General features: G+C 46.7%; 3 protein-coding genes across 7 annotated transcripts; 1 reads left to right on the top strand and 2 right to left on the bottom strand.

Annotated features, from left to right (window-relative positions):
* Positions 1-2,099: 2,099 nt before the first annotated feature.
* LOC309695368 (uncharacterized protein) lies at positions 2,100-5,117 on the bottom strand. 3 transcript variants are annotated; one of them, XR_014273132.1, is made up of 4 exons: positions 4,460-5,117; positions 3,814-4,285; positions 2,573-3,732; positions 2,100-2,479 (listed from the first exon to the last, which is right to left on the bottom strand). XR_014273132.1 is itself a non-coding variant. In XM_082515973.1 (4 exons), the coding sequence occupies exons 1-4, from the start codon at positions 5,106-5,108 to the stop codon at positions 3,498-3,500; spliced, it is 1,287 nt and encodes a 428-aa protein (XP_082372099.1). In that variant the 5' UTR covers positions 5,109-5,117; the 3' UTR covers positions 2,100-3,497. The 3 variants fall into 3 exon arrangements, 2 of the variants coding, with proteins under 2 accessions (XP_082372099.1, XP_082372098.1); XM_082515973.1 differs by having other exon boundaries at positions 2,100-3,732; positions 3,814-4,024; positions 4,094-4,285; XM_082515972.1 differs by having other exon boundaries at positions 2,100-3,732.
* A 181-nt stretch (positions 5,118-5,298) lies between these two features.
* Positions 5,299-10,799, top strand: cinp (cyclin dependent kinase 2 interacting protein). Of its 3 annotated transcripts, XM_082515985.1 has the most exons (6): positions 5,299-5,388; positions 5,500-5,629; positions 6,466-6,628; positions 6,705-6,834; positions 7,548-7,677; positions 10,049-10,799. In XM_082515985.1, the coding sequence occupies exons 2-6, from the start codon at positions 5,623-5,625 to the stop codon at positions 10,249-10,251; spliced, it is 633 nt and encodes a 210-aa protein (XP_082372111.1). In that variant the 5' UTR covers positions 5,299-5,388; positions 5,500-5,622; the 3' UTR covers positions 10,252-10,799. The 3 variants fall into 3 exon arrangements, with proteins under 3 accessions (XP_082372111.1, XP_082372112.1, XP_082372110.1); XM_082515986.1 differs by lacking the exons at positions 5,299-5,388; positions 5,500-5,629 and adding an exon at positions 5,642-5,854; XM_082515984.1 differs by lacking the exons at positions 5,299-5,388; positions 5,500-5,629 and adding an exon at positions 5,872-6,055.
* A 98-nt stretch (positions 10,800-10,897) lies between these two features.
* Positions 10,898-22,057, bottom strand: znf839 (zinc finger protein 839). The gene is made up of 10 exons (XM_082515955.1): positions 20,665-22,057; positions 15,845-16,930; positions 15,531-15,662; positions 13,543-13,656; positions 13,341-13,433; positions 12,952-13,098; positions 12,765-12,869; positions 12,489-12,576; positions 12,288-12,399; positions 10,898-12,077 (listed from the first exon to the last, which is right to left on the bottom strand). The coding sequence occupies exons 1-10, from the start codon at positions 21,394-21,396 to the stop codon at positions 11,606-11,608; spliced, it is 3,081 nt and encodes a 1,026-aa protein (XP_082372081.1). The 5' UTR covers positions 21,397-22,057; the 3' UTR covers positions 10,898-11,605.
* Between the last annotated feature and the right edge of the window lie 114 nt (positions 22,058-22,171).

Raw genomic sequence — 22,171 nt, forward strand, 5'->3', positions numbered from 1 at the left:
TATTGGTGGGGACAATTCAGTAATCGCTGGATCGCTGGTGGGGACACGTCCCTTCCGTCCATGCCAAATCTATGCCCTTGGTTCAGATGCTGATTCATGGTTTTCTTTTGTTTTTGATCTACTGCAGAATATTTTTATAAAATCCCAGGCCAGGAAAATCACCTAGATGTTTTTCTGTGATAAAGTCTCACAATTGTCAGCGTTCTTTTTATAGATATAAAAATATGGAAATGTACTGATGCATGAGCTGAATTGTAATATTTCTGTCTGAGGCAAAATTTCCCCGAATCGAATTGTGGATTGAATCGATTCTAGAAATCACTGACGATACCCGGCCCTACTGTCGCCCATAATATCCTATTAGAGCACGCTGTGGGTGCTCAGGTACTGCACTGCAGTGGTTTGAATCATATCTATCTAATAGACTCCAATTTGTTCATGTAAATGCACACTAAAGTTAATTATGGAGTTCCACAGGGTTCAGTGCTAGGACCAATTCTGTTTACATTATACATGCTTCCCTTAGGCAGCATCATTAGAAGACATAGCATACATTTACACTGCTATGCTGATGACACCCAGCTCTATCTGTCCATGAAGCCAGATAACACACACCAATTAGTTAAACTGCAGGAATGTCTTAAAGACATAAAGACCTGGATGGCCGCTAACTTTCTGCTTCTTAATTCAGATCAAACTGAGGTTATTGTACTCGGCCCTGAAAATCTTAGAAATATAGTATCTAAGCAGATTCTTACTCTGGATGGCATTACCTTGGCCTCCAGTAATGCTGTGAGGAACCTTGGAGTCATTTTTGACCAGGACATGTCCTTCAATGCACATATTAAACAAATATGTAAGACTGCTTTCTTCCATTTGCGCAACATCTCTAAAGTTAGAAATATCCTGTCTCAGAGTGACGCTGAAAAACTAGTTCATGCATTTATTATTTCCAGGCTGGACGACTGTAATTCATTATTATCAGGATGTCCTAAAAACTCCCTGAAAAGCCTTCAGTTAATCCAAAATGCTGCAGCAAGAGTCCTGACAGGGACTAGAAAGAGAGAGCAGATTTCTCCTGTTTTGGCTTCACTCCATTGGCTGCCTGTATATCTTAGAGTTCATTTTAAAATTCTCATGTTTGTTTTTAAATGTTTAAATGGTCTTGCCCCAACTTACCTCTCTGAGCTTCTTTGTCCTTACCCACCCCCCAGGTCTGCTCCTGGAGGTACCCAGGTCCAAGAGGAAGCTCAGAGGGGGCGGGGCCTTCTCTGCCCCAGCACATTAGAGAGACCCCTTCACTGTCCACTTTTACAACACGTCTTAAAACCCATTTTTACTCTTTGGCTCATGACACAGTCTGACCCTGATTTTATTGTTTTAAATGTAATTCTCATCATCATTTTTATACTATTTTATTATTGTTTTTGCTATTTGTGCTAATTTTATTATTTTAAATATCATTTTAATAATTAGCTTATTTTGTTATTTCTTATTTTTTAACATGTTTAATGTATCATTTCTGGCATGTCAAGTGTACAGCACTTTGTGTTCAGCTTGGGGCTGATCTGAAAGTGCTATATAAATAAATTGCTTGCTTGTAGTTGAATGGTAAATGGCCTGCATTTGTATAGCTTTACTCAAGTCTCTAAGGACCCCAAAGCACTTTACACTACATTCAGTTATTCACACACTGGTGATGGTTGTAGCCACAGGCACCCTGGGGCGCACTGACAGAGGCAAGGCTGCCGGACACTGGCGCCACCGGGCCCTCTGACCACCACCAGTAGGCAAACATGGGGTTAGTATCTTGCCCAAGGATATTTGGCATGCAGCCAGGAGGCAGCCTGGGATCGAACCACCAACCTTCTGATTAGTGGCTGACCTGCTCTGCCACCTGAGCTACAGCCAAGCCAGTTGAACAAAGAATCGACCCTAACTCTCCGGTTAGGTTAATAGACAGAAGATCAATAAGTCTGATTAGTAAATCTGTAAGTAGTTAATTATTGGTTTTTAATGTTTTTCAGTCTTGTTTTGTTTTTTTTGTTTCAAATATTTGTTTGGATTTTGAAGCAGAAAAAAAATCCAGACAAAATAAATCAAAACAGGAAGAAGTTTTATTTTGACATTTGAAGAAAACGCGTGTCATTATTCAAAAGATTCAAATATGACATGTGACCTCAGAAAAAGGTTAAAGTTCAAACCCTGCAATAAATCAAATAAAAAACAAACAAACAACTTTTTATTTATCAACCGATTCAAAGTCCCGAAACACATTCAGTGTCTGAAATCAAAGGTTCAATAAAGTGATTGATTACCAAAGCGTTACCCAGAATGCAGCAGTGATAACGGCAGCTGCGGCCGGACCCTCACCATATCATTGAGTGTAACCATGACTACACAGAAGCTTTGAACCGGCCGTGTCCCCTCCCCCTGTGATGATGATGTCGATGATCTCGTCCTTTCTTTCGTATCGTATCTGTGAAAGAATAAATGAATGGTTCTGTTGGGCCCAGGTGGCTGATCCTGAAAGCCAATTGGATAGTAAGCTGAAGGTGATGCGATGGCCCACCTTTTGTTTTACATCTTGATCGCGGTGGGCAGACTCTCACTGGCTGTGTCCCAATTCAGGGTCTGCACGCTTGAAGTACGCATTTTAAGTGTGATTACGTCACCGCCACGCGACGGCTGTCCCAATTGGAAGTGTACTTCAAATGCATACTCCAAATGCGCCGTCGATTTCCCCAAATATCAAGCGTGGCCCGGTGCATGCTTCGTGGTCCCATATATCCCACAATTCATAGTGCGGCGGTGGGTGTGGATAATTTTGCCGCGAAATATGGCAGAAGGGAGCGGTCGAAGAGTGAACTGTCAAAAGTAAGTACTGAATATGATGTCAAGAATTTATGTGCGAATGTTTAATAATGAAGAACATTAAAACATTGCTGTTGGCCACATGTCGGCAAAGTGACATTAGTGATGTCTGTACTTTCAGCGTTAACTTGGTTGTAAAGCCATATATATATATATATATATATATATCATAATAATCTGACAATACTATAATATTGGCCATATTATATTTACATTACCACAGTGAGTTGACTTTAGTCTCATGAACAACATTAACTAATTGTTATTTACTAACTAATCTTAAATGACTGTTCAGCACAGAAATGAAGCCCAACAATCATGTTTTACAGTCCCGTGGTCTCAGCCTCAGATACTCAACTAAAGTGATGTCATGACAAAAATGAATGACCAACAAAACATTTTTTCTCCTTCATTTCTGTCACACAAAGCTGTATGTACCGTTTCTCACGGTTAGTTTCATGGTTGCTAGGCAACCTGAACAGCGCGACGAAGGCTAGACCATCCCATTTCACAAGCCTCTCACTTCCGCACTTCTCGTACTTATAGTACGCACCGTACGTAGTACGCGTAGTGTGCGTACTTCAAGCGTGCAGACCCTGAATTGGGACACAGCCATGGACTGGTCAGACACAGTGGCAGCTGAGCAGGTCTCCATGTGAGCTGGTGATGACTCTGACTCTGTGATTGGTCAGTCTCTGCAGGTCAGAGGTCAGCCGCAGCAAACGAGGACTCGGCTCAAAGATGACCCGGCTTGGGTCGCTCGGGTCAGGTCTGTAGTACGAGTCCAGAACCTCCAGAGTGTCTAGGCGCCGCAGTCGCTGCAGCTGCAGGAAGTCATCGTCAGACACGTGCTGGTGCCTGAAACAGCGACGGCAGGTTACCATGGAAATCATCATGACACTTACAACAGAGACACTGCGTGTGACGTGTCGGGCTCACCTTATCCGCAGCGTTTTCAGATGAGGGAACAGCTGTGGGAGGAGTCTGATGAGGTCGGACGACGAGCTCCAGGGCTCCAGGTGAAGATGCTCAAGCTGCGGTGCCCGGGCGGAGACCACCCGCAGGTCGTTGGGCTGCAGGTCCACACACAGCGTCAGGCTGAGCAGCGAGGTGGGCAGGAAGTCAGCGTACGATGCCAGGGGGTGGCCTCCTATTGAATATGCAGACATAAGAGAGATGCTCAGATAGACAAATACGAAGGGGGGAAACAGACACTCACCGTGGATGCTGAGGTTGGTTAGGTGTGGCAGTGACGTCAGCCACGTCTGCAGGTGACAGGTGGGTCCAGGTACGGAGTACAGGTGGAACACTGACAGGCTACGGAGGCGGGACAAAGGCTGCAGCGTTTCCTGTGTCACCACGGCGTCATAATTCAGCAGCTGCAAGTCCAGCAGCTGCAATGCGGCGTCACCTGCAGGACGATAAAACACACCTGAGCCATGTGACGTCTGATCTCGCCTGTCTCTGTTCCATCTCAGAGGTGAGGCAGGTCAGCAGGAAGGCAGAACACACCAGTGCCTAACCATCAAGATCAATAATCTAACTATTACATATCTCAGCGAGCGACTGATCCAGGTGTGCCAACCTGTGTGGTGGGCGGGGCTGAAGAAGTCGCGTGGAAGTGTCCTGTAGGTGATCATGGTCCAGGACAGGTGTGTGAGCTCGCTCAGGTGAGCGAGGACACCGCTGAGGGACGGGACCCTTAGGCTGCCGTCGTGGTGCAGCAGTAGCGAGGTCAGACACGTCAACTGACCAACGGTGGCCAACAGGTGAGAGGCAGAACAGGTGAGCTGCACGTTACAGAGGCTGAGCTGCGTCAGCTGCTGACTCAGAGGAAACAGGAAGTCCAGGTTCCTCAGCGGAATGGAACAGGAAGTGACGGACAGTCGCTGAAGCTGGCGGAACAGTCTGAGATCATCCACGCCCCCTTCTCTCCAGTCGTCCAGTCGCAGGCCGCAGAGCGACGGTAGCCAGGTGTGCAGCTGCTTCAGGTGCTTCCTCTTACCTGAGCGCAGCAGCACGTTACCCACGTGCCTCTGAGCCAGGCTACGCCAGAACGAGCGGTTATAGCGCGAGAGGTTCTGCAGCACCACGCTGAAGCCCCTCCACAAGGGGCGGGACTTATCCAGCAGGTGTCTGAAGTATGAGCAGGTGCAGCGCATGCTCAGTTTGTCCCTCCAGGACAGAAAGCTGAACACCTTCAGCCACAACTCGGCCGGAAGCTGCAGCGCCATCTCTCACCTCCGATAATCGATCACGGAGCTACCTGAGCAGCGGCCCTAACGTCATCACAGCCGCAACACCGCCTTTTTGATTAGCTGAGATCGTGTCTATGGTCAGCTCTAACAGTTCTTCTTACTCTGCCTGCGCCTGCGTGATATTATTGATTATCGCCAGATTTTAAAAGATCTCCACAGAAAAAGAGAGTCAGTAAAAGTACGGCAGTCCCAGTGTTAGCGCAGGCGCAGTGACACTTACTTACAACATCCGGTCCCAGTGCTGACGTCACGGCCAGTAAGTTTCAGACGTTATTGCGCATGTCAGAGAATTGAAAAGGCTGCATCGTCAGTCACGTGTAAGAGCAGAAAATCAGTTTAAAGTCAGAACATTGCTTCTCGCGCACAGGTGAGTTTACCTGAGGAGTGCCGAGACCGGAAACCAGACACCCGCGGTCAAAGAAGACGACTGGAAGAAAAACCGCCGAAGAAGAAGCTGAGCGGGTGGAGCTGGTCGGAGCTGATCGATCAGATGGAAGGTGGGTGATTGATAATCGATCCACACGTGACTAACCAGCTGATCGATGGCACGCGCAGCAAAAGGTATCAGCTGACTGGCGGAAGCCTTTCCGTTATTAATCAGCGATCACGCGCTCAGGGTCAGAGCTTAGAGACCAAAACGACAACAAAGAGTGACGTCATATGTATACACCTGAGGTCCCTGTAGGATTTCACCTTTGCCTGGAGTCACGTGGACCATAAAGGTGGGCAGCTTGATATCGATTGACCAGCAGGAATCATTATCGCTTCAGACCGGCAGCGTTACCATGGTGAAATACCCCCTGACCCGGCTAAAGTCAGGTAAACCCTGAGTTAGCTGGATGAAGTGACCTCTGGCTGCAGTGGATGAGGTCAGTGAAGCCAGACAAGGCAAGAAATCCTGGATATGTTGGACTGGCTTCATGGTGGGTTAGGGTTAGTTACGGTTGACCTTTGACAGCTGAATGATGCAATGAGGTGACTTCCTGAAGGCTGCACATGTTAAAGTAGCATCATGTCTTTGATTGGTCAGTGACGAGGAGCCGCTCATATTTGTTTGTTTTTAATTTGCTTTACTTCATTTTATTAAAATTTTTGACATTTGTATGTTTTTTTTTGTTTGTTTTTTTTAAATGACTTTTTTTTTTTACAAAAAGTTTAGAAATGTTGTCACGTTCTGAGCTGTGAGATCACAGGAAGTGACAGAGGCCGCTGTGAGGCGGCGAGCTGCACGTTGAGAACCGAGGTTTACGCAGGTTTTATGGATTGTCTTGTGTCGCCTGCACGCTCTGTCACTAAAACCATCAACAACAAAATCACGTGACTCTGTTTTCAGGTGACATCTCAGTGACGTCAGCAAACAGGAAGTCTGCTGCGATCACAGGAAGTGCGAGAAAGATCAAAGACAACGCTGCCGACTGGCACAACATGATGCTGCGGTGGGACAGGTTGAATGAGGATGGCTTCATGGCGGTGGAGAGCATCATCAACATGAGGCGGTCAGTTTACTGATGATTTCAGGAATGCCAGGTGTTGATCGATCATGTGATTGATCGATCTGAAATCTGTTTTCAGTGCTCAGAGCGATCAGCTGCTGCTCAACAACTCTTCATCGCCTCCACCCTCTTCCTCATCACAGCACGTGGGCGGAGCCTCCGAGCTGCAGGACAAATGTCTCAAACTGCAGGAAATCGTTGACAAAATGGTGAAGCTTCAAAAAACTTTATTTACACTTAGTTTCAGAGACAAAAACAAAACACTGGTTCAGAATCCAATCAATAATCAATCACACACACACACACACACACACACAGAGCAGCTCCATCAGTGATCAACAATCTGAGTGCGGAGAGTAAAAGCTCACACAGACCTTTCAAAAGAAAGTGAGAACAGCTTTTATTGACCACTGAACAAAAGCTGATCAGTATTGATCTTGACTGAGCATGTGACACAGATTAAGGCTCCTCCTCCTTGGGCTGATGCGCACAACTGCTTTACGAAGTTAAACTGAATCTCAGTTTGTTGATTTAAAGTGATGCCATCATCAGGTTCACCTTTTCCCATCTTTCTCTGAGTGAGCTGGATCATTTAAACCTGAACTCCCAGATAGAGCTAATCAAGCAAGATAATAATCAATAACAGGAATCAGGAAGGAGGCTATCAGTGTTCTGCTGGAGCCTCTGAGCATGCTCATATGACAAGCATTTTACACGTATCATGTGACCAATGAAGGAGCTCTGCTCTGATAGGCTGATCAGGTTTGATTCTGTTCATGAGGACGCGGCGTTTTCAGTGGGAGAAACATTTCGTCACTCTTCCAAGTGACAGAATCAACTTTTTGGGATTCGCTTACCTGGCTCATCGAGCATGCGTCAAGACCTCTAACACTGTGTGACATCATTTCTTGTTTCCTGTCAGGCTGCTGTGGTGACGAAGATGGCTCGTCTGATGACATCACAGCGTGGAGTAGAGGATCTGGAGGCGTTTCAGTTTGGAGCCGAAGGAAGAAAAACTCCTCTGTTTCACAGCTGGAGCACCAGCGAGTTTGGTGAGCAGCGTGGCTGATGGAAACCGTGTAGCAGCTAGGACTGGTCAGATGAAGCTTAATCTTAATTTTACGTTTCACTTTAAATCCGATGATTCAGCCACAGTTTACTGATGGAGCTGTGAGATTAGTTGCCCATAGCAACAGCCTCCAGCCAGATCCGCCCTCTACTCAGATTTTATTCAATTGTTTCTGCTGCGGTTTCTGCTAACACTAACAAATTCCATTAATTCTGCCATTATAGGATAAAAATGCTTAAATTGTGTCAACAATTATAATCTGATCTCATATCAACTTCATGATCAACGATGGCTGTCTGACAGTCATTGAGTAAAACACCAAAGTTTCCAACGATAAAAGACAAATGTGGCTCAGCTTTCACTCAGCTGCCCGCACGCTGAGCAGAGAAGGTTGAAGTCAGAGATGCAGAAGCTGTAAACGATCCAAATAGAGCCACGCGGGATGAGCTGGAACCGGATTCGGTCTGAATCTGTGATCCGAATCCATTTTGGATCTGTTCCGGAGCCTGCGATTCCTTGAAGCAGATCCAAACATGTCGAGGCTCAGACTCGGAACCTTTAAAATGTGGTTAGATGACATTCAGGGACTGAAATGTAATCCGATTACCAGGGCTTTAATAGTTTTGCAATTTTCATTAGTTTTTATTTTGATTTAGTTTTGACTTCAGATTTTCAATTTTATATCAGTTTTAATTAGTTTTTACCAATTGTTTGCTAGTTTAGTTTAGTTTTTATTTTTTTGAAAATCCTTAGTTTCAGTTTAGTTTTGATTAGTTTCAGTTATAGTTTTAGTTGTTTGCAATAATTAAGTGTAACAAAATCCCAGTTTCATCATATCAGTCATTCTCTTCTGCTTATCCTTGGGTATGTTGCTATTCCAGCTACCATACCCTGCACCCTGCACAGGTCGCCTGTCTGTCGCAGGGCTAACACGCAGAGACAGACAACTCACATTCCCACCTATGGGTTCTATAAATAAATAAATAAATAAATAAAGGCAGATGAACAACCATTGATACCAGGCAACTATAAAATGTATATCTTGGCCCCAATGAGACTATTAACTCTTGCAGCACCGGGTGTTCGTAATTTTGGTTCAAGTGAATTGATAAACTTTTTGAAGGCAATTGACTCACACAGTTATGTAGATATCCCCGTCCTGTTGTCTCGGGATGCATCACGCTGCCTTGCCTGGGGTTAGCTTCTGTTTTCTGGGGATGAGGGTTGAGTGTGCTCCCTTACCTTCTCAAGGTAAGCTAGGTTAGCCTTCTTGTGTGAGCTTTTCAAGTGCACTTTAAGGTTTGTGGGATTTTTTCCCTTTAGAAATGTCCCTCATAATTTGTCTCTTTCCACTACAAGACACTTGCTTTATCCAAAACACAGTCATACTCAAAGTAATCCCAAATTGGACTCTGGCGCTTTCTCCCGACTTTTCCTGACATGATTCTGCGCGTGGACGGAGCAGCACAGACGACTCGACTAACGTACTGCCACCTGCTGGCATAATGAGACACGGCAAGAAAAAAAACCTGGAAACTAAACTTCATTTTCACCCTTGACTATTGTATGACACGCACACATCAATGAAAACTAAACACATTTTTGCTATAAATTCAGTTAAAAACAAAAAAAGGAAAACTAACTAAGATTATTTCCGTTAACAAAAATGTTTTTTCACTTCTAGTTTTCGTTATTTCGTTAACGATAATAACTTTGCCGATTACAATCAGACTGTCTGCGGCAGCCTTGAAACGTCACGGTCTCAGTTTAAGAGTCTAAAAGTCATCTGAGCTCATCTTCACTCAGATATTCTCCAGCGGTGACTATGATAAATGATCGATCGGTGATTAGAGTGTAACACCGTAAACGTTTGCAATGTAGGAAACTGACAGCGTCACTGTCCATAGAGTCACGGAGATGATAGATCTGTGATGTCATCACTGTCTCTGTCCTGATACATTGATTACTGATTGACTGTCAGAGCTTCGTGCTAAACACAAAAATAACAAACTAACATAAATGTGAGACTTCAGCGTTTGTAAAGACTTCTGCAGACTGTCTCCCCCGAGCTCCAACTTCATGAATCTGAGGTCAGTCAGCTGATTCAGGTGCAGCAGGAGGGGAGGAGTCAGGCAAAAAATACCTGCCAGCATACAGTTAGGTTCAGTGTTACCATGGTTACTGTCTCATAGTCGACGTTAACTCTCTTTCTCCCTCATCTCGAGGTTAAAAGACTCAGTTGTAACTGAACCTGCTTCCTGTAACGTGCCCCTGAGTGAGGCAGCACACTACCTGTCCTGTCGTGGAGCTGCATGCTGTGATCCCTTTGGGTGATTGTTTAATTTGTGTTTCAGGTGAAATCTCTCAGGTGCTGCTCGACTCGTTCCGTCAGGAGCTCCTCTTAAAGCAGACAATCCTACAGGAAGTGGCTCACACGGTGACCTCTGACCTCTGCATGGTCTTTCTGTCCTGCTGGCTCCATCAGCCGTTCATTCCCACGCAGAGCAGACTCAGGCTGGAGGCGTTGCTGCTGGAGACTGGGCACCGCCCACTGTGAGACAATCAGCCCTGTTGGAGATGAGGCACATGAAAGAGTCGCAACAGAGGAACGCCAGACTGATGAGTGACTCTATTGATCATCCATTAAACCTGATGCAGGTGTGACCCTGGCTCCACCTCGATGAAGGAGACTCACTCAGCCCCTTTTTTGTTTGAGATCACAGGCAATAAACTGATCAACATGTCATCAGCACAGCGGAGCTCACCTGTCGCCTCACCTGTACTTGTGTGGCTTAATTCTGATGACATCATTAATATTAAACATCTCCACAAAGAACTTACCCGCTCAAGGGTTTGGTTGCCGTGGCGATGTTATGTTTGAAGCGTTTTTGTTTTTTCTTGTTACATCACGGATTGATGGCAAGTTTGTTCAAACCGGAAGCGACACACCTGGTCAGACTCTGCATGAGCCACCTATAGCGATGGCGTCTGGGTGCTGAAGCCCACAGCCCGCCCTTTATGGATGTGATGTGTTTATGTGCCTGAAATAAAGACGGAGGTCTTTGTACACATGAAAAGTGTACAATAAAGTTGTTTCAAATCTGCTGTGTGTGTTTTAAATTTTCAGTGGAAGCACAAGGTGGACATCCCTGGTTAGAGGGTTGACAGGTGTGTGCGTGAGAACACAGACGCTTTGAGGTGGGTGGAGTTCAGCTTAGTTTATTGGGAGGAACAGGAAACACTCGAACAGGACAACGTTTTTTCCCTCTGTTCTCGTGTCGGTTCTCCGAATGTTCTCATCCCGTTTGGAGAACGTGTTGTGTGAATTTTATAAAAAGTAATAAAATAGTGCAACTTTTTAAACTTTATCTACATATGAACATCCAACGGATCACTTCACGGTCAACGAGTCCAGACACAAAGTTTACACATTCACAGCCAATCAGGAGTCCAGGAAACCAGGGAGGCTGCTGATGACATCATCACAGGTGGCACTAAACGAGCCAATCAGATGCACTGTACAGAGCCCGGAGTCTGCAGAACACGCTACTGCACCTGGATGAAGGTGAAACCACCTGTCGCCATGACGCCATCCCTCTGGTTTCTGAAGTCATGGCGAACATCATCAACAGGAGCTTCAGTCTGAACCAGAAATGACCGGACCTAAGTTTCCAGGTACGGTCTGGGGTCAGGTTAACGGAGTTGTTCGTCCTGTTGTCCTCAGCAGGGCGGAGTCAGAGCAGGCGCCCCCTGCAGGTGGCAGTGTTTACTACAGCTGTAAAGTCCAGCAGAAACCTGAGGGGGGCGCCGAAGGTGCAGGATGGTGTCAGGTACGTCTGTCTGCAGCACTGCCTCACTCCACCTTACAAGTCAGCGTGGTACAGACCAGGTGCTGGTTCCGGTCCAGGTGTTTACTGGGGGGCTTTGGCTCCGTCGGACGCCTCAATGCCCAACAGGGCCTGGACCGCCTCCAGCGGCACGCCCTCCGGGGTCTGAATGTGCATGGTGGTTCCATCTGGCCCGTTAACGATCACAATCCCGTCTGAGCCCGGTTCTGCCAGCTGCACCGTCAGCCCCTCCGTCTGGATGTAGATCTCCTCGCCCTCCTGCACCTCTTTGGCCTCCGTGGGGCCCAACTCAGGGTGGGAGGGGCTTAGAGTCTGGATCAGGCTGGATTCAGGGTTGATGACAGATCCGGCTGTAGGGGTGGGCTCAGATGACTTTGTGTTCGTGGGGTCACTGGGACCTGAACCCAGAGCTTTCTCCAGCTCCGTCACCCGGGGTCCGATGTCTGTCGAGCTTGACGCCTGATCCTGGTGGACGTCATGGTCCTCACCTGGGGTCACTTCCATAGGGGTGTCAGGGGGCGGGGCCTGTGAGGAGCTGTGAGAAACACATTGCAGTGCAGTGAGACAGGAGCGCTTTCCACAAGTGACCTCACCTGAACTCGATTTTCTAGAAATGGCCGAGTAAAAATACATTCGCCACATTACGGAAACCCTGACCTCACAGGTAACCTGTGATCACATCGTCACCTCAGGGCGTGGCTACCACGCACATGTACTCAGCAAACAGGAGGTAGAGACAGCTCACCTGGAGGAGTCAGCAGAGACTGTCAACAGTCTGGTTCCCTCTGGAATCACGAGAGGAGCGACAGAGACCGAGCAGGACTTCAGAGGGGTCACAGAGGTCACCGCGGTCCCACCTGGTCGGACGACATGCAGAGAGATTAAGAAAGCAGAGATAGATGTTTTATCTGTAATTTAGCTGTAGATTAGGACATTCCGGCCATACCTGTTTTTGGCGTCTCGAGGCCATTGTGATGCACGGGGACGCTGTTCTCCATCTTGAACCTCTTGGATGGCGGCAGCATCTTAGAGTTCTGGGAAGGAGACTGATGCGGATTAGAACCGTACCTCTAATCTTCAGGTAAACCTCAGTGAGAAGCTGTGGTCGACCTCATTGTCAGCTACGACTCTAAAGCTGTGATTGGCTGCTTAGACTGACCGCCCGACCGTGCGGGGACGTAGGCTTATCTTGTTATAACAACTTGGATGCAGGTGTGCTTACCTCCATGTATCGCACGTTCTTATTTGTTGAACTGGAGCCAGGAGACGCTCCAGGAACCACCTTCATCCTGTTCACCTCGTCCAGGATCCCTAGAGACCTGGCCACCTGAAACACAGCACGGTCTGGGTCACCTGTACGCCGCAGGGTCCACTTGTAACAGGCGTTCTGATGTCAGCATGGGCCTCACCTCTATGTTCCTGATTTCCAGGGGCGTGGCTCCACCCTGAGGGCTGCTGATGTAATCCTGGGCGGCCTGCCTCACCTGAGCCTGCAGGGACTCGAACTCACGGTAAATGTCTGGGAAATGAGTTCGACCCGGACCGCCGCGCTCCACCTGGAACAGCCAGGGCACATGATACACTGCAATAGCTGCACATCATTTACAGAGAAAATAAGAGTCAGTGCGATGAGAGAGCAGCTCAGTTTAAACTGTCAGCTGTTTGGAATAACATGCTCCACTGTCTTGTGCTCACATAATTTGCTCTGGCATTAATAAAGTATTCTGATTCTGAGCCCCTGATGATGTCACAGATCCTGGCAGGTGTGGATAAAGGTTTGTCCTTCGTGTGTGCGTACCTTTGCCAGCATTAGCTCCCACAGACTCATCACTTTGGTCAGACGAGGAAGAACGATGTCCATCAGCTCCTCATCCTCGCACTGCTCCACCACCTGTGAGCGACGTGATAGGACACTCAGGTGTTAGCGCATTAGGTGACTACACATAAATCAATATTTTTGAAGACCTTTACTCTGAAAGGAGCTGCTTCCTCCACCTTACCTCCTCTAGACGCTCTCGTCTTCTCTCTACCTGCTGCTCTGCTGTTACCATGGTAACACCCAACTTTGGAGGTCGACCACGACGACCTCTCCTACTCACGAGGCCCACAGTCACCTGCGAAAAATGAGCAATCAGATTCACCTGAGTGCTAACAGAGCAGGACGAGGTTTCTGTGCAAACTACTGTACAGGTGAGCTCACCTGGACAAGTGACAGATGTAGTCAAAGCTCTAATAAGAGTTGAACAAAGGTCTATTTACAGCAAAGCATCCCCGACAGCGCGTGAGGTCGCATATTGTGCCGTTTGTCCCATCGCAGACACCGTACAAAGAATGATTACTGTGTTTTGCCATTTTGTAGGACGATACTACTTTGTTGCTTTTATTTTGAAGGCAAGATTTATCCTTTTTCAATTCAAGTGTGTCTGTGCGTGCATGAATGCAGCTTCACTGTAAATGTGTCAGAGCCCATGTTTCTGAGAAATGTGAGTTTTCTGAGAGATGAAAGTACTTTAGTTTGAATTAGAGCTGGGCGATAGAACGATCACGATATGTGTTGCGAAATAACTTTTTCTCGATAGAAAAATTTAACTATAGGCCTCGTCTCTTGTCCTCTTAAAAAAAAAAAAAAAGAACAGCCAATCCACATTAAGTAGTGCAGAGCCAAACCAATCACAGCCGCAGCGTCACGTGACTTGTTACGTACAGCACAAGTGCCAAGCCGCACATGTGTATTTGTTTGGGAAGCAGCCAGCCGCCGTGCCGCCCGGGTAATGGAGGAAACGAGTGTGGCGACTAGAGAAAAATCAACTGAGCGTGAGCGAAGAGAAAACCGATGATGGTTCCAATGCGGAGAGATTGTCGAACGGAAGAGCCATAGAAGTTCCGTAGTGTGAAGGTATTTCGGCTATTTCAAGTCTGACAAAAAACAGAGTAGCGCGCACTGTAAATGTGCCGAAAGCAAGTCTGGAAATACAATAAAGCGGTGCATGCTCAGGCTCTGACTGGAAGCGCTAATTCGTCATTCGTCTTTTGTCAGACTAAAGTAACTGTTAAAACTGTTTGAAAAGCTAAGCTATACAACGAGGGGAGATTGAGAATTTCCTTTTAGTTCTCAGTTTATTTGATATTGACAAAAGTTAGTCAGTTTTGTCTGTTCTTCTGTAAAACAAACTAAGATTTATTTTTAGAATTAATATTTTGTTTCTAAGTGGAATTGACAATTTAGTCTGTTTCGTTTGTTCTATTTTGAAACGTAAACGCTTTAGCGGCTGCCTTTTGTGTAGTTTGTAATATTTGCCTTTATCTGAAAAAGTCTCATGTTCCTTAAGTACATCTACCCTGTTAAACTTATTATGGGAAATAAATATTTAAATCAAAACAAGCTGCTGATTATTTCACACTTTACTTGTGAGCAACGGCACATTTAAATCTTACAAATATAGTTATTTGGTTTATATCGTGATAGATATCGTTATCGCCTGGAAATTTAAAAAAAAACATATCGTGATATGAAGAAAATATTATATCGCCCAGCTCTATTTTGAATTGGGATAAAGCACACCTGGAACACCAGGTGAAGTGACAAAGGAGCAGGCAGCAGTGCACTCTCTGCCAGGGACCTCTGAAGCACACGCAAGGTGAAGTGAGTGAACTGAAGCGGGTTACAAAGCAGCAGTTGTTTGTGCCAGGAGTAAAAATGAACTGAGTCACAGCTGGAGTTTTGTTCTTCACTCAAAGAGGAAGAAGCTTCTGCTTCGCAGTGTCACCTGTGTGCTCTCCACTGCAGACATTGAGCCCGACTGTAATGTTGCAGGGAGCAAATTTCTCTCCCTGAACAAGAACAAAGAGCTGAAAAGCTGAAGTCCTTCAACTACAACAGAACAGCGACGGCACTTTCACAGTCTGGGAACGATGATGACCGGCTAGCTGTAACATGAACTCTCACCGGCAGCCGTTCATCACTTTCATACTCCATGAGCAATCTCACCTTAGGAGGCGGCCCCAGTGACCGTCCCCGCCCTCGTCCCCGCCCCCTGCCTCGCCCTCGTCCTCGGGGACGGCCGGGGCCCCGATGATGGAGGCCTCTGAGTCCTACAGCTGCTGCTGGACCCCCCTCCACCTGCAGACGGACAACAGTCAGCTTACTGTCGACAGCTGTTATTATCCTGAATGTTTGATCTCCAGAAAGGGCTAACCAGCCATAATTAGCTGGTTAGTTAACAGCTTATTAACTGTACAGACAATAAGAAAATAAACTGTAGGATGACAGATCTCTGCTGTGATTGGTGGATGATTTCTCACTTTATTTGTTGCCGTGGCCGCAGGTTTGTCATCCTTATTTTTCTCCTCCTCCTCCTCCTCCTCATTGACGCCGACTGTTGCCGTTTCCTCTGATTGGCTGTTGTCTGGAAGGGGGTGCGGTGTGTTCCCCGGTGGGTCGCCAGGTGGCTCTGGCTCCCCGTGGGTCGGGTTCAGTTTGTAGTGGCGGTTCAGGCCGCCAGCACCGATGTAGGCCTTGTCGCAGGTCTGGCAGCGGTGGGACCGAGACTTGTGGCTGTAGGTGAGGGAGCTGCCGGGCGTGGCGCCATCCTTCCTGCTGCCCTCGCCGTCCTCCTCCTCCACGCTCATGTCAGAGTAGTCGTCTGAGTCGGACTGGTGACTTTCGGCGAGGTCCTCTGTCTTTATGAACTTGTAGTCTTTGGCTTTGTACTTCGGTGGTCTGGAGACCCGCCCGGACCGGGTTTGGACCTTCATTGCTTTTTTCTCCCTCTTCTTTGCCTTCTTCTCCTTCTCTTTTTGCTCACTTCTGTCCTTAGTGGGAGGGGCTGTAGAGGGCGTGGCCACCGTGACACATTGTGCAGCAGGCGCGGCGGTCTGTACTGGGACTGTCGTGACTGTGACAGGTGGTTTAATGGGACTTTTACGGGCAGCAGTCATCGTGCCGTTAGCAGGTGTTTTAATTAATGGAAAGCTAACAGTTTTAGCCACAGTAGTGGGTGGAGTCTTAATTATTGAAGGGATTGGGGTCTTAACAGTGGGTGCCGTGGACACTCTGATTGGTGTTGCCGTGGGTTTCTGACCTACGCTGGAGGCAACTGATGCCGTCTGGCCTGTCAGCTTGTGGACCAATGGTAGCAGTGAGCCGACCACGGGGGCGGGGCTCTGTAGCAGCAGCTGGATGGGCGGGTCTCCAGGATTCTGCTGCAGGAAGAACTGCTGACCCTCCTGACCAACCACGGGCTGGATGTGGATAATCTGAGTGCTGCTCACGCTGCCATTGGCTGACAGCTTCACTTGCGGCTGAGTGACCGACTTCTGCTGGGTGGCGGAGCCAGGCTTCACTTCCTGTTTGGGAGGCACCTGGATCTGGATCCTAACGGGCTCCGACTGGAAGGACAGACACACAGAAAGTAGATCAAAACACACGATGAGTGTGATTATTCAGAGATTTTTTACCGTGGCAACATTAAGATCACAAACTGAGTCGATGAAGAAGTTGGTTTAAGGATTCCTGAAGAGTGTATGGATAATGAAAATGGACTGATGAGTTCTTATGTCAGTGTGAAGCATTTAAAAGTTCTAAGGGCTCCAAATGTGAAAATTCACAACCAAACCCATTTTTTATGTTTCTGAACCTGAAGTTGAAAAACTAACCGTGTGGTTAAGTAAACAGCAGGTAAACATGTTCATAAACATGGAGACGGCAGCCCACTGCGAGCTGCTGCTGTCACGCCTCACCTGCATCACCTGTCCAGGCCCCAATCGAGTTGGACTTTCTCAGCATGGATCTTCCTCCATGTAGCTCTTCATTTGCAATTCCACTCCCATCACACTGCTTTCTGCTTTCCAACTTCCCTCTGTCACTGATATTTCAGATTTCATCTGTAATTCAAAACCTTCTCCTTGTCAGCGAGACCCCATTCCTACAGTTCTGGTCAAGGCCTGTCTACCCTCTTTGCTTCCCCTCATACAGTGATGTCAATACGTATTTGATCACCCTGTGATTTTGCAAGTTCTCTTACTTAGAAATCATGGAGGGGTCTACAATTTTCAGCATAGGTGCATTTCCATTGTGAGAGACAGAATCTAAAAAGAAAAAATCCAAAAATCACATTGTATGATTTTTGAACAATTTATTTGTGAATTACTGTGTCACGTATTTGACCACTTGCTTATCAGCCAGATTTCTGACCCTCAAAGACCTGTTATTTTGCTTTCAAATAGTCCAGCTACACTCTACACTCATAGCGCGGCTCAGCCAAACTCCAGTTTGCGCCAATGGCGGCCGCCACTAAGATTTAAAATTAATCATCTACAGGGTGGGCTATTTATATGGATACACCGTAATAACATGGGAATGGTTGGTGATATTAAAGTCCTGTTTGTGGCACATTAGTATATGTGAGGGGGCAAACTCCTCAAGATGGGTGGTGACCATGGGGGCCAATTAGAAGTCGGCCATCTTGGATACAACTTTTGTTTTTTCAATAGGAAGAGGGCCATGTGACACATCAAACTTATTGGTAATGTCACAAGAAAAACAATGGTGTGCTTGGTTTCAACGTAAATGTATTCTTTCATGAGTTATCTATAAGTGTCTCATTGTTCACAGCCATTGACATGTCGAAGAGGTTAACACGTGAGGAGCGGATCGAAATTGTGTTGATATCTGGTGAACGCAGTAACCGGGTCATTGCAGCAGATTTCAATGCAAGACACCCTACGAGACCACCCATCTCCCATGCTACAGTTAGCAAACTGCTTGCTAAGTTTCGTGAAACTGGTTCAGTGTTGGATTTGCCAAAATGTGGACGCAAGAAAACTGTCACTAATGAAGAAACATCAGTGGCTGTCCTAGCTTCATTCAGCAAGAGCCCACAGCGTAGCACTCGCTGCATGTCACTGGAGAGTGGCATTAGTCAAACATCCCTTCAGCGGGTATTAGCTACTCACAAATGGCACCCTTACAAACTCCAGCTACTGCAGCATCTCAACGAGGATGACCCAGATCGGCGCACAGAATTTGCAGAATGGGCAAAACAAAAACTGGAACAGGACCCTCAGTTCACACAGAAGATTCTGTTCAGTGATGAGGCAAACTTTTATGTGAATGGTGAAGTTAACAAACAAAACCACCGCTATTGGTCTGACACTAACCCACATTGGATGGATCCCTCCAAGACTGTTGGACCAACAAAAGTGATGGTTTGGTGTGGTATGTGGGGTACAACGATAGTGGGTCCATTCTTCATCAATGGAATCCTCAAGGCCACTGGATATTTGAAATTGCTACATGATGATCTGTTTCCCTCTTTATGCACTGAAGCTGGCACGTTCCCTGAGTTTTTCCAGCAAGATGGTGCACCACCACATTATGGGTGCCAGGTCCGAGCATTCCTAGATGAACAGTTTCCTGGAAAGTGGATTGGTCGTCGTGGGCCAGTTGAATGGCCCCCAAGGTCTCCCGATCTGACCCCCTTAGACTTTTGTCTTTGGGGTCATCTGAAGGCAATTGTCTATGGTGTGAAGATACGAGATGTGCAGCACCTGAAACTATGGATACTGGATGGCTGTGCTGGCATTTCTCCTGCGGTGTTGCTATCAGTGTGTGAAGAGTGGGAGAAGAGTGTTGCATTGACAATCCAAAACAATGGGCAGCACATTGAACACATTTTATAAGTGGTCAGAAACTTGTAAATAACTCATGAAAGAATAAAGTTACGTTGAAACCAAGCACACCATTGTTTTTCTTGTGACATTACCAATAAGTTTGATGTGTCACATGGCCCTCTTCCTATTGAAAAAACAAAAGTTGTATCCAAGATGGCCGACTTCTAATTGGCCCCCATGGTCACCACCCATCTTGAGGAGTTTGCCCCCTCACATATACTAATGTGCCACAAACAGGACTTTAATATTACGGTGTATCCATATAAATGGCCCACCCTGTATTCTTAACTTACCACTGGAACTGTTCCTGTTTCCTTCAAAGTTGCTGCCGTCACCCCAATATTGAAAAAAAAAAACAACAAAAAAAAAACAAAAACAAAACGGGTCTAGACCTCATAAATTTTGACAATTTTTGTCCTTTTTCCAATCTACCATTCCTCTCAAAAATTCTCAAGAAGATAGTTGCCACAACTCCACTCACACTTAACTAACAATAATCTGTATGAATAGTTCCAGTCTGGTTTTCTGGTTTAATTATGATTCTGCTCTCCCCCCATCCTCCCTCACCCTCTGTTTAGCCGAACTAAATTCATGGTTCTCTTCTAATTTTCTTAAACTCAACAGTAACAAATCCGAGCTTATCTTGGTCGGCTCTAAATCAACATTATCCAGAACCAACAGTTTCTCTATTACAATCAATACTCAATCAAAAAATAAAACTCCATTTCTTCCTCTGTGAAAAGCTTGGGTGTCATCCTCGACAGTACTCTATCTTTCAATTCCCACATCAATAATGTCACTCGGTCTGCATATTTTCAATTGTGCAACATTAATCGTCGCCGTCCTTTTCTCACCCCACATGCCGCTGCCATTCTTGTCCATAGCCTTGCTTCTTTTTGGTCTTACTCAAAAATCCATCCACAAGCTCCAATGGGTCCAGAACTCTGCTGCCCGTATTATCATCAGGACCCCTTCTATCCATCACATCACTCCTGTCTTGCAGCAGCTTCATTGGCTCCCGGTCAAATATCACATCAATTTCAAAATGCTTCTGTATACATTTAAGGCTATTCGACATCTCTCCCTCTCTCTGATTTGGTTCAGATCACCATTCCATCTCGGTGTCTTAGATCTTCTTCTCTCTCTGTCCCCTCTCCCCGTCTTGCCACCATGGGGAGCAGGGCTTTCAGCTGCTCGACTCTGGAACTCCCTTCCTCCTGATATAAGAAATATCACTTCATTCTCTCTTTTTAAGTCTAGACTCAAAACTCACTTGTTCAAAACAGCTCATCCCACATAACACTCTGCTATTTCAAATGTGTTTTATGTCTTATGATTGTGTAAATTGCTTGCTTTTATTATTCTGCTGTGTACAGTGTCCTTGAGTGCTCTGAAAGGCGCTTTCAAATAAAATGTAGTATTATCATTATTTTTATTATTATGTGACCCACCTTTTTCTGGATCAAGGGGATCGAGCTTCCCGTCTGCATGGCCACCTGCTGGGCCACGCTCTTCAGCTGCTGGGAGGCGTTGTTCGGGCCTTTCAGGTTCTGCTGGGAGACCTGGATCTGCTGCTTTGGGACCTGCTGCTGTGACACCTGGACCTGCTGCTGTGACACCTGGACCTGCTGCTGCTGGGACTTGGTGACCTGGTTGATGACCTGCTGCAGCTGACTCGGATCCAGAGCTGCGCTGTGAGCCGGTTTGATCAGCTGGCCCTGCTGGAGCAGCTGGGCCGCCTCGGTGTCGGAAACCTGGACCACCTGCTGCTTGGTGAGCTGCTCCAGCAGCGCCTGCTGCTCCTCTGCCGTCAGCCCGGAGCTCTCCACCAGACTGCCGTCTGGCTGCACGTACAGGATGGTGGTGTTAGCCAGGTCGGTGAACTCCGTGGCCACCAGAATGCTCTGCTCCTCCGGCTGGCTCGGCAGTAGCTCCGCCAGCTGAGCCCCGGACGCCACCGGTACACTGTGGCCCAGCTGGTCGCCCTCCGTGCCGCACACGGGCTTCAGATTGCCGCTCTGGTTGCCGGCCGCCGCTACGTTCTCCCCGGGCTTGCTGCTGTGAGCAGCGGGGGTTGCTGGTGAGCCGTCCCCGGGCTGGGCGCTCAGGGCGGTGGGGGGCTGATCCGCGGCCCCCGACGACTCCGGGGCTGTTATTGTTCTGTCACCCTCGCTGTCCGCCATTTTGGCTGTGAGGTTGGCGTCAGTGCAGACACTCGGGGGATGAAACCAACCGGATCGATCGATCGATTACACCGAATAAATACTGATTTATGGACGTTGTGTGTGCACGAAGCAGAAACGCTCCGCGGGGATGAAGGACGACATTAACAGGAGCAGTGATACCGGGAGCGCTGACGGTTAGCGGGGGGAGATTTGAACTAGCCTAGCTTAGCCCGAGCAGGAGCGGGAGCGCGCATTTCCCGGAGCGGATCCAGTGTTTCACCGTGAAAAGATCCGGCGTGGGTCATCTTTAAAAAAGTTTAAAATCACTTTAAAAGTGTGTAAAATCACAGCCGAGTTTAGTTCACTGAAGATTAATAGAAAATAAAATCGCATTTACATTAAAGATACCCTAAGCGTTTTAAAATAAAGACATTTTGACGAAAAGCTGTTTGTGAGCAAACAGCACATTATGATTGATTAGAGAGTTTTGTATACCGGATATTTCACTAATTTCATCTTTATATTGATTTACTTTTATAAATGTATCTCCAGAAAACACATACACAAAATCAAGTTAAATTAATCCAGTCATTCATTTTTCACCAGTTTTACTCGTCTGTTCCAGTTAAAAATATTTGTTAATCTGATCCAGTTTCCTTGTTTTCCAGTCAGCTGTCGTCGAGTTTCCGTTTCCGGTCATTAAATTCTGAATGTTTATGTTTATTTATTAATTATAAGGCGGGAGATGGAGTTTTATCGGTGAAGTTTTAGTTTTACCCAGAATAAACAAACA

The sequence above is a fragment of the Aulonocara stuartgranti genome, assembly GCF_965226115.1.
Source record: "Aulonocara stuartgranti genome assembly, chromosome: 19".
Taxonomy (NCBI): domain Eukaryota; kingdom Metazoa; phylum Chordata; class Actinopteri; order Cichliformes; family Cichlidae; genus Aulonocara; species Aulonocara stuartgranti.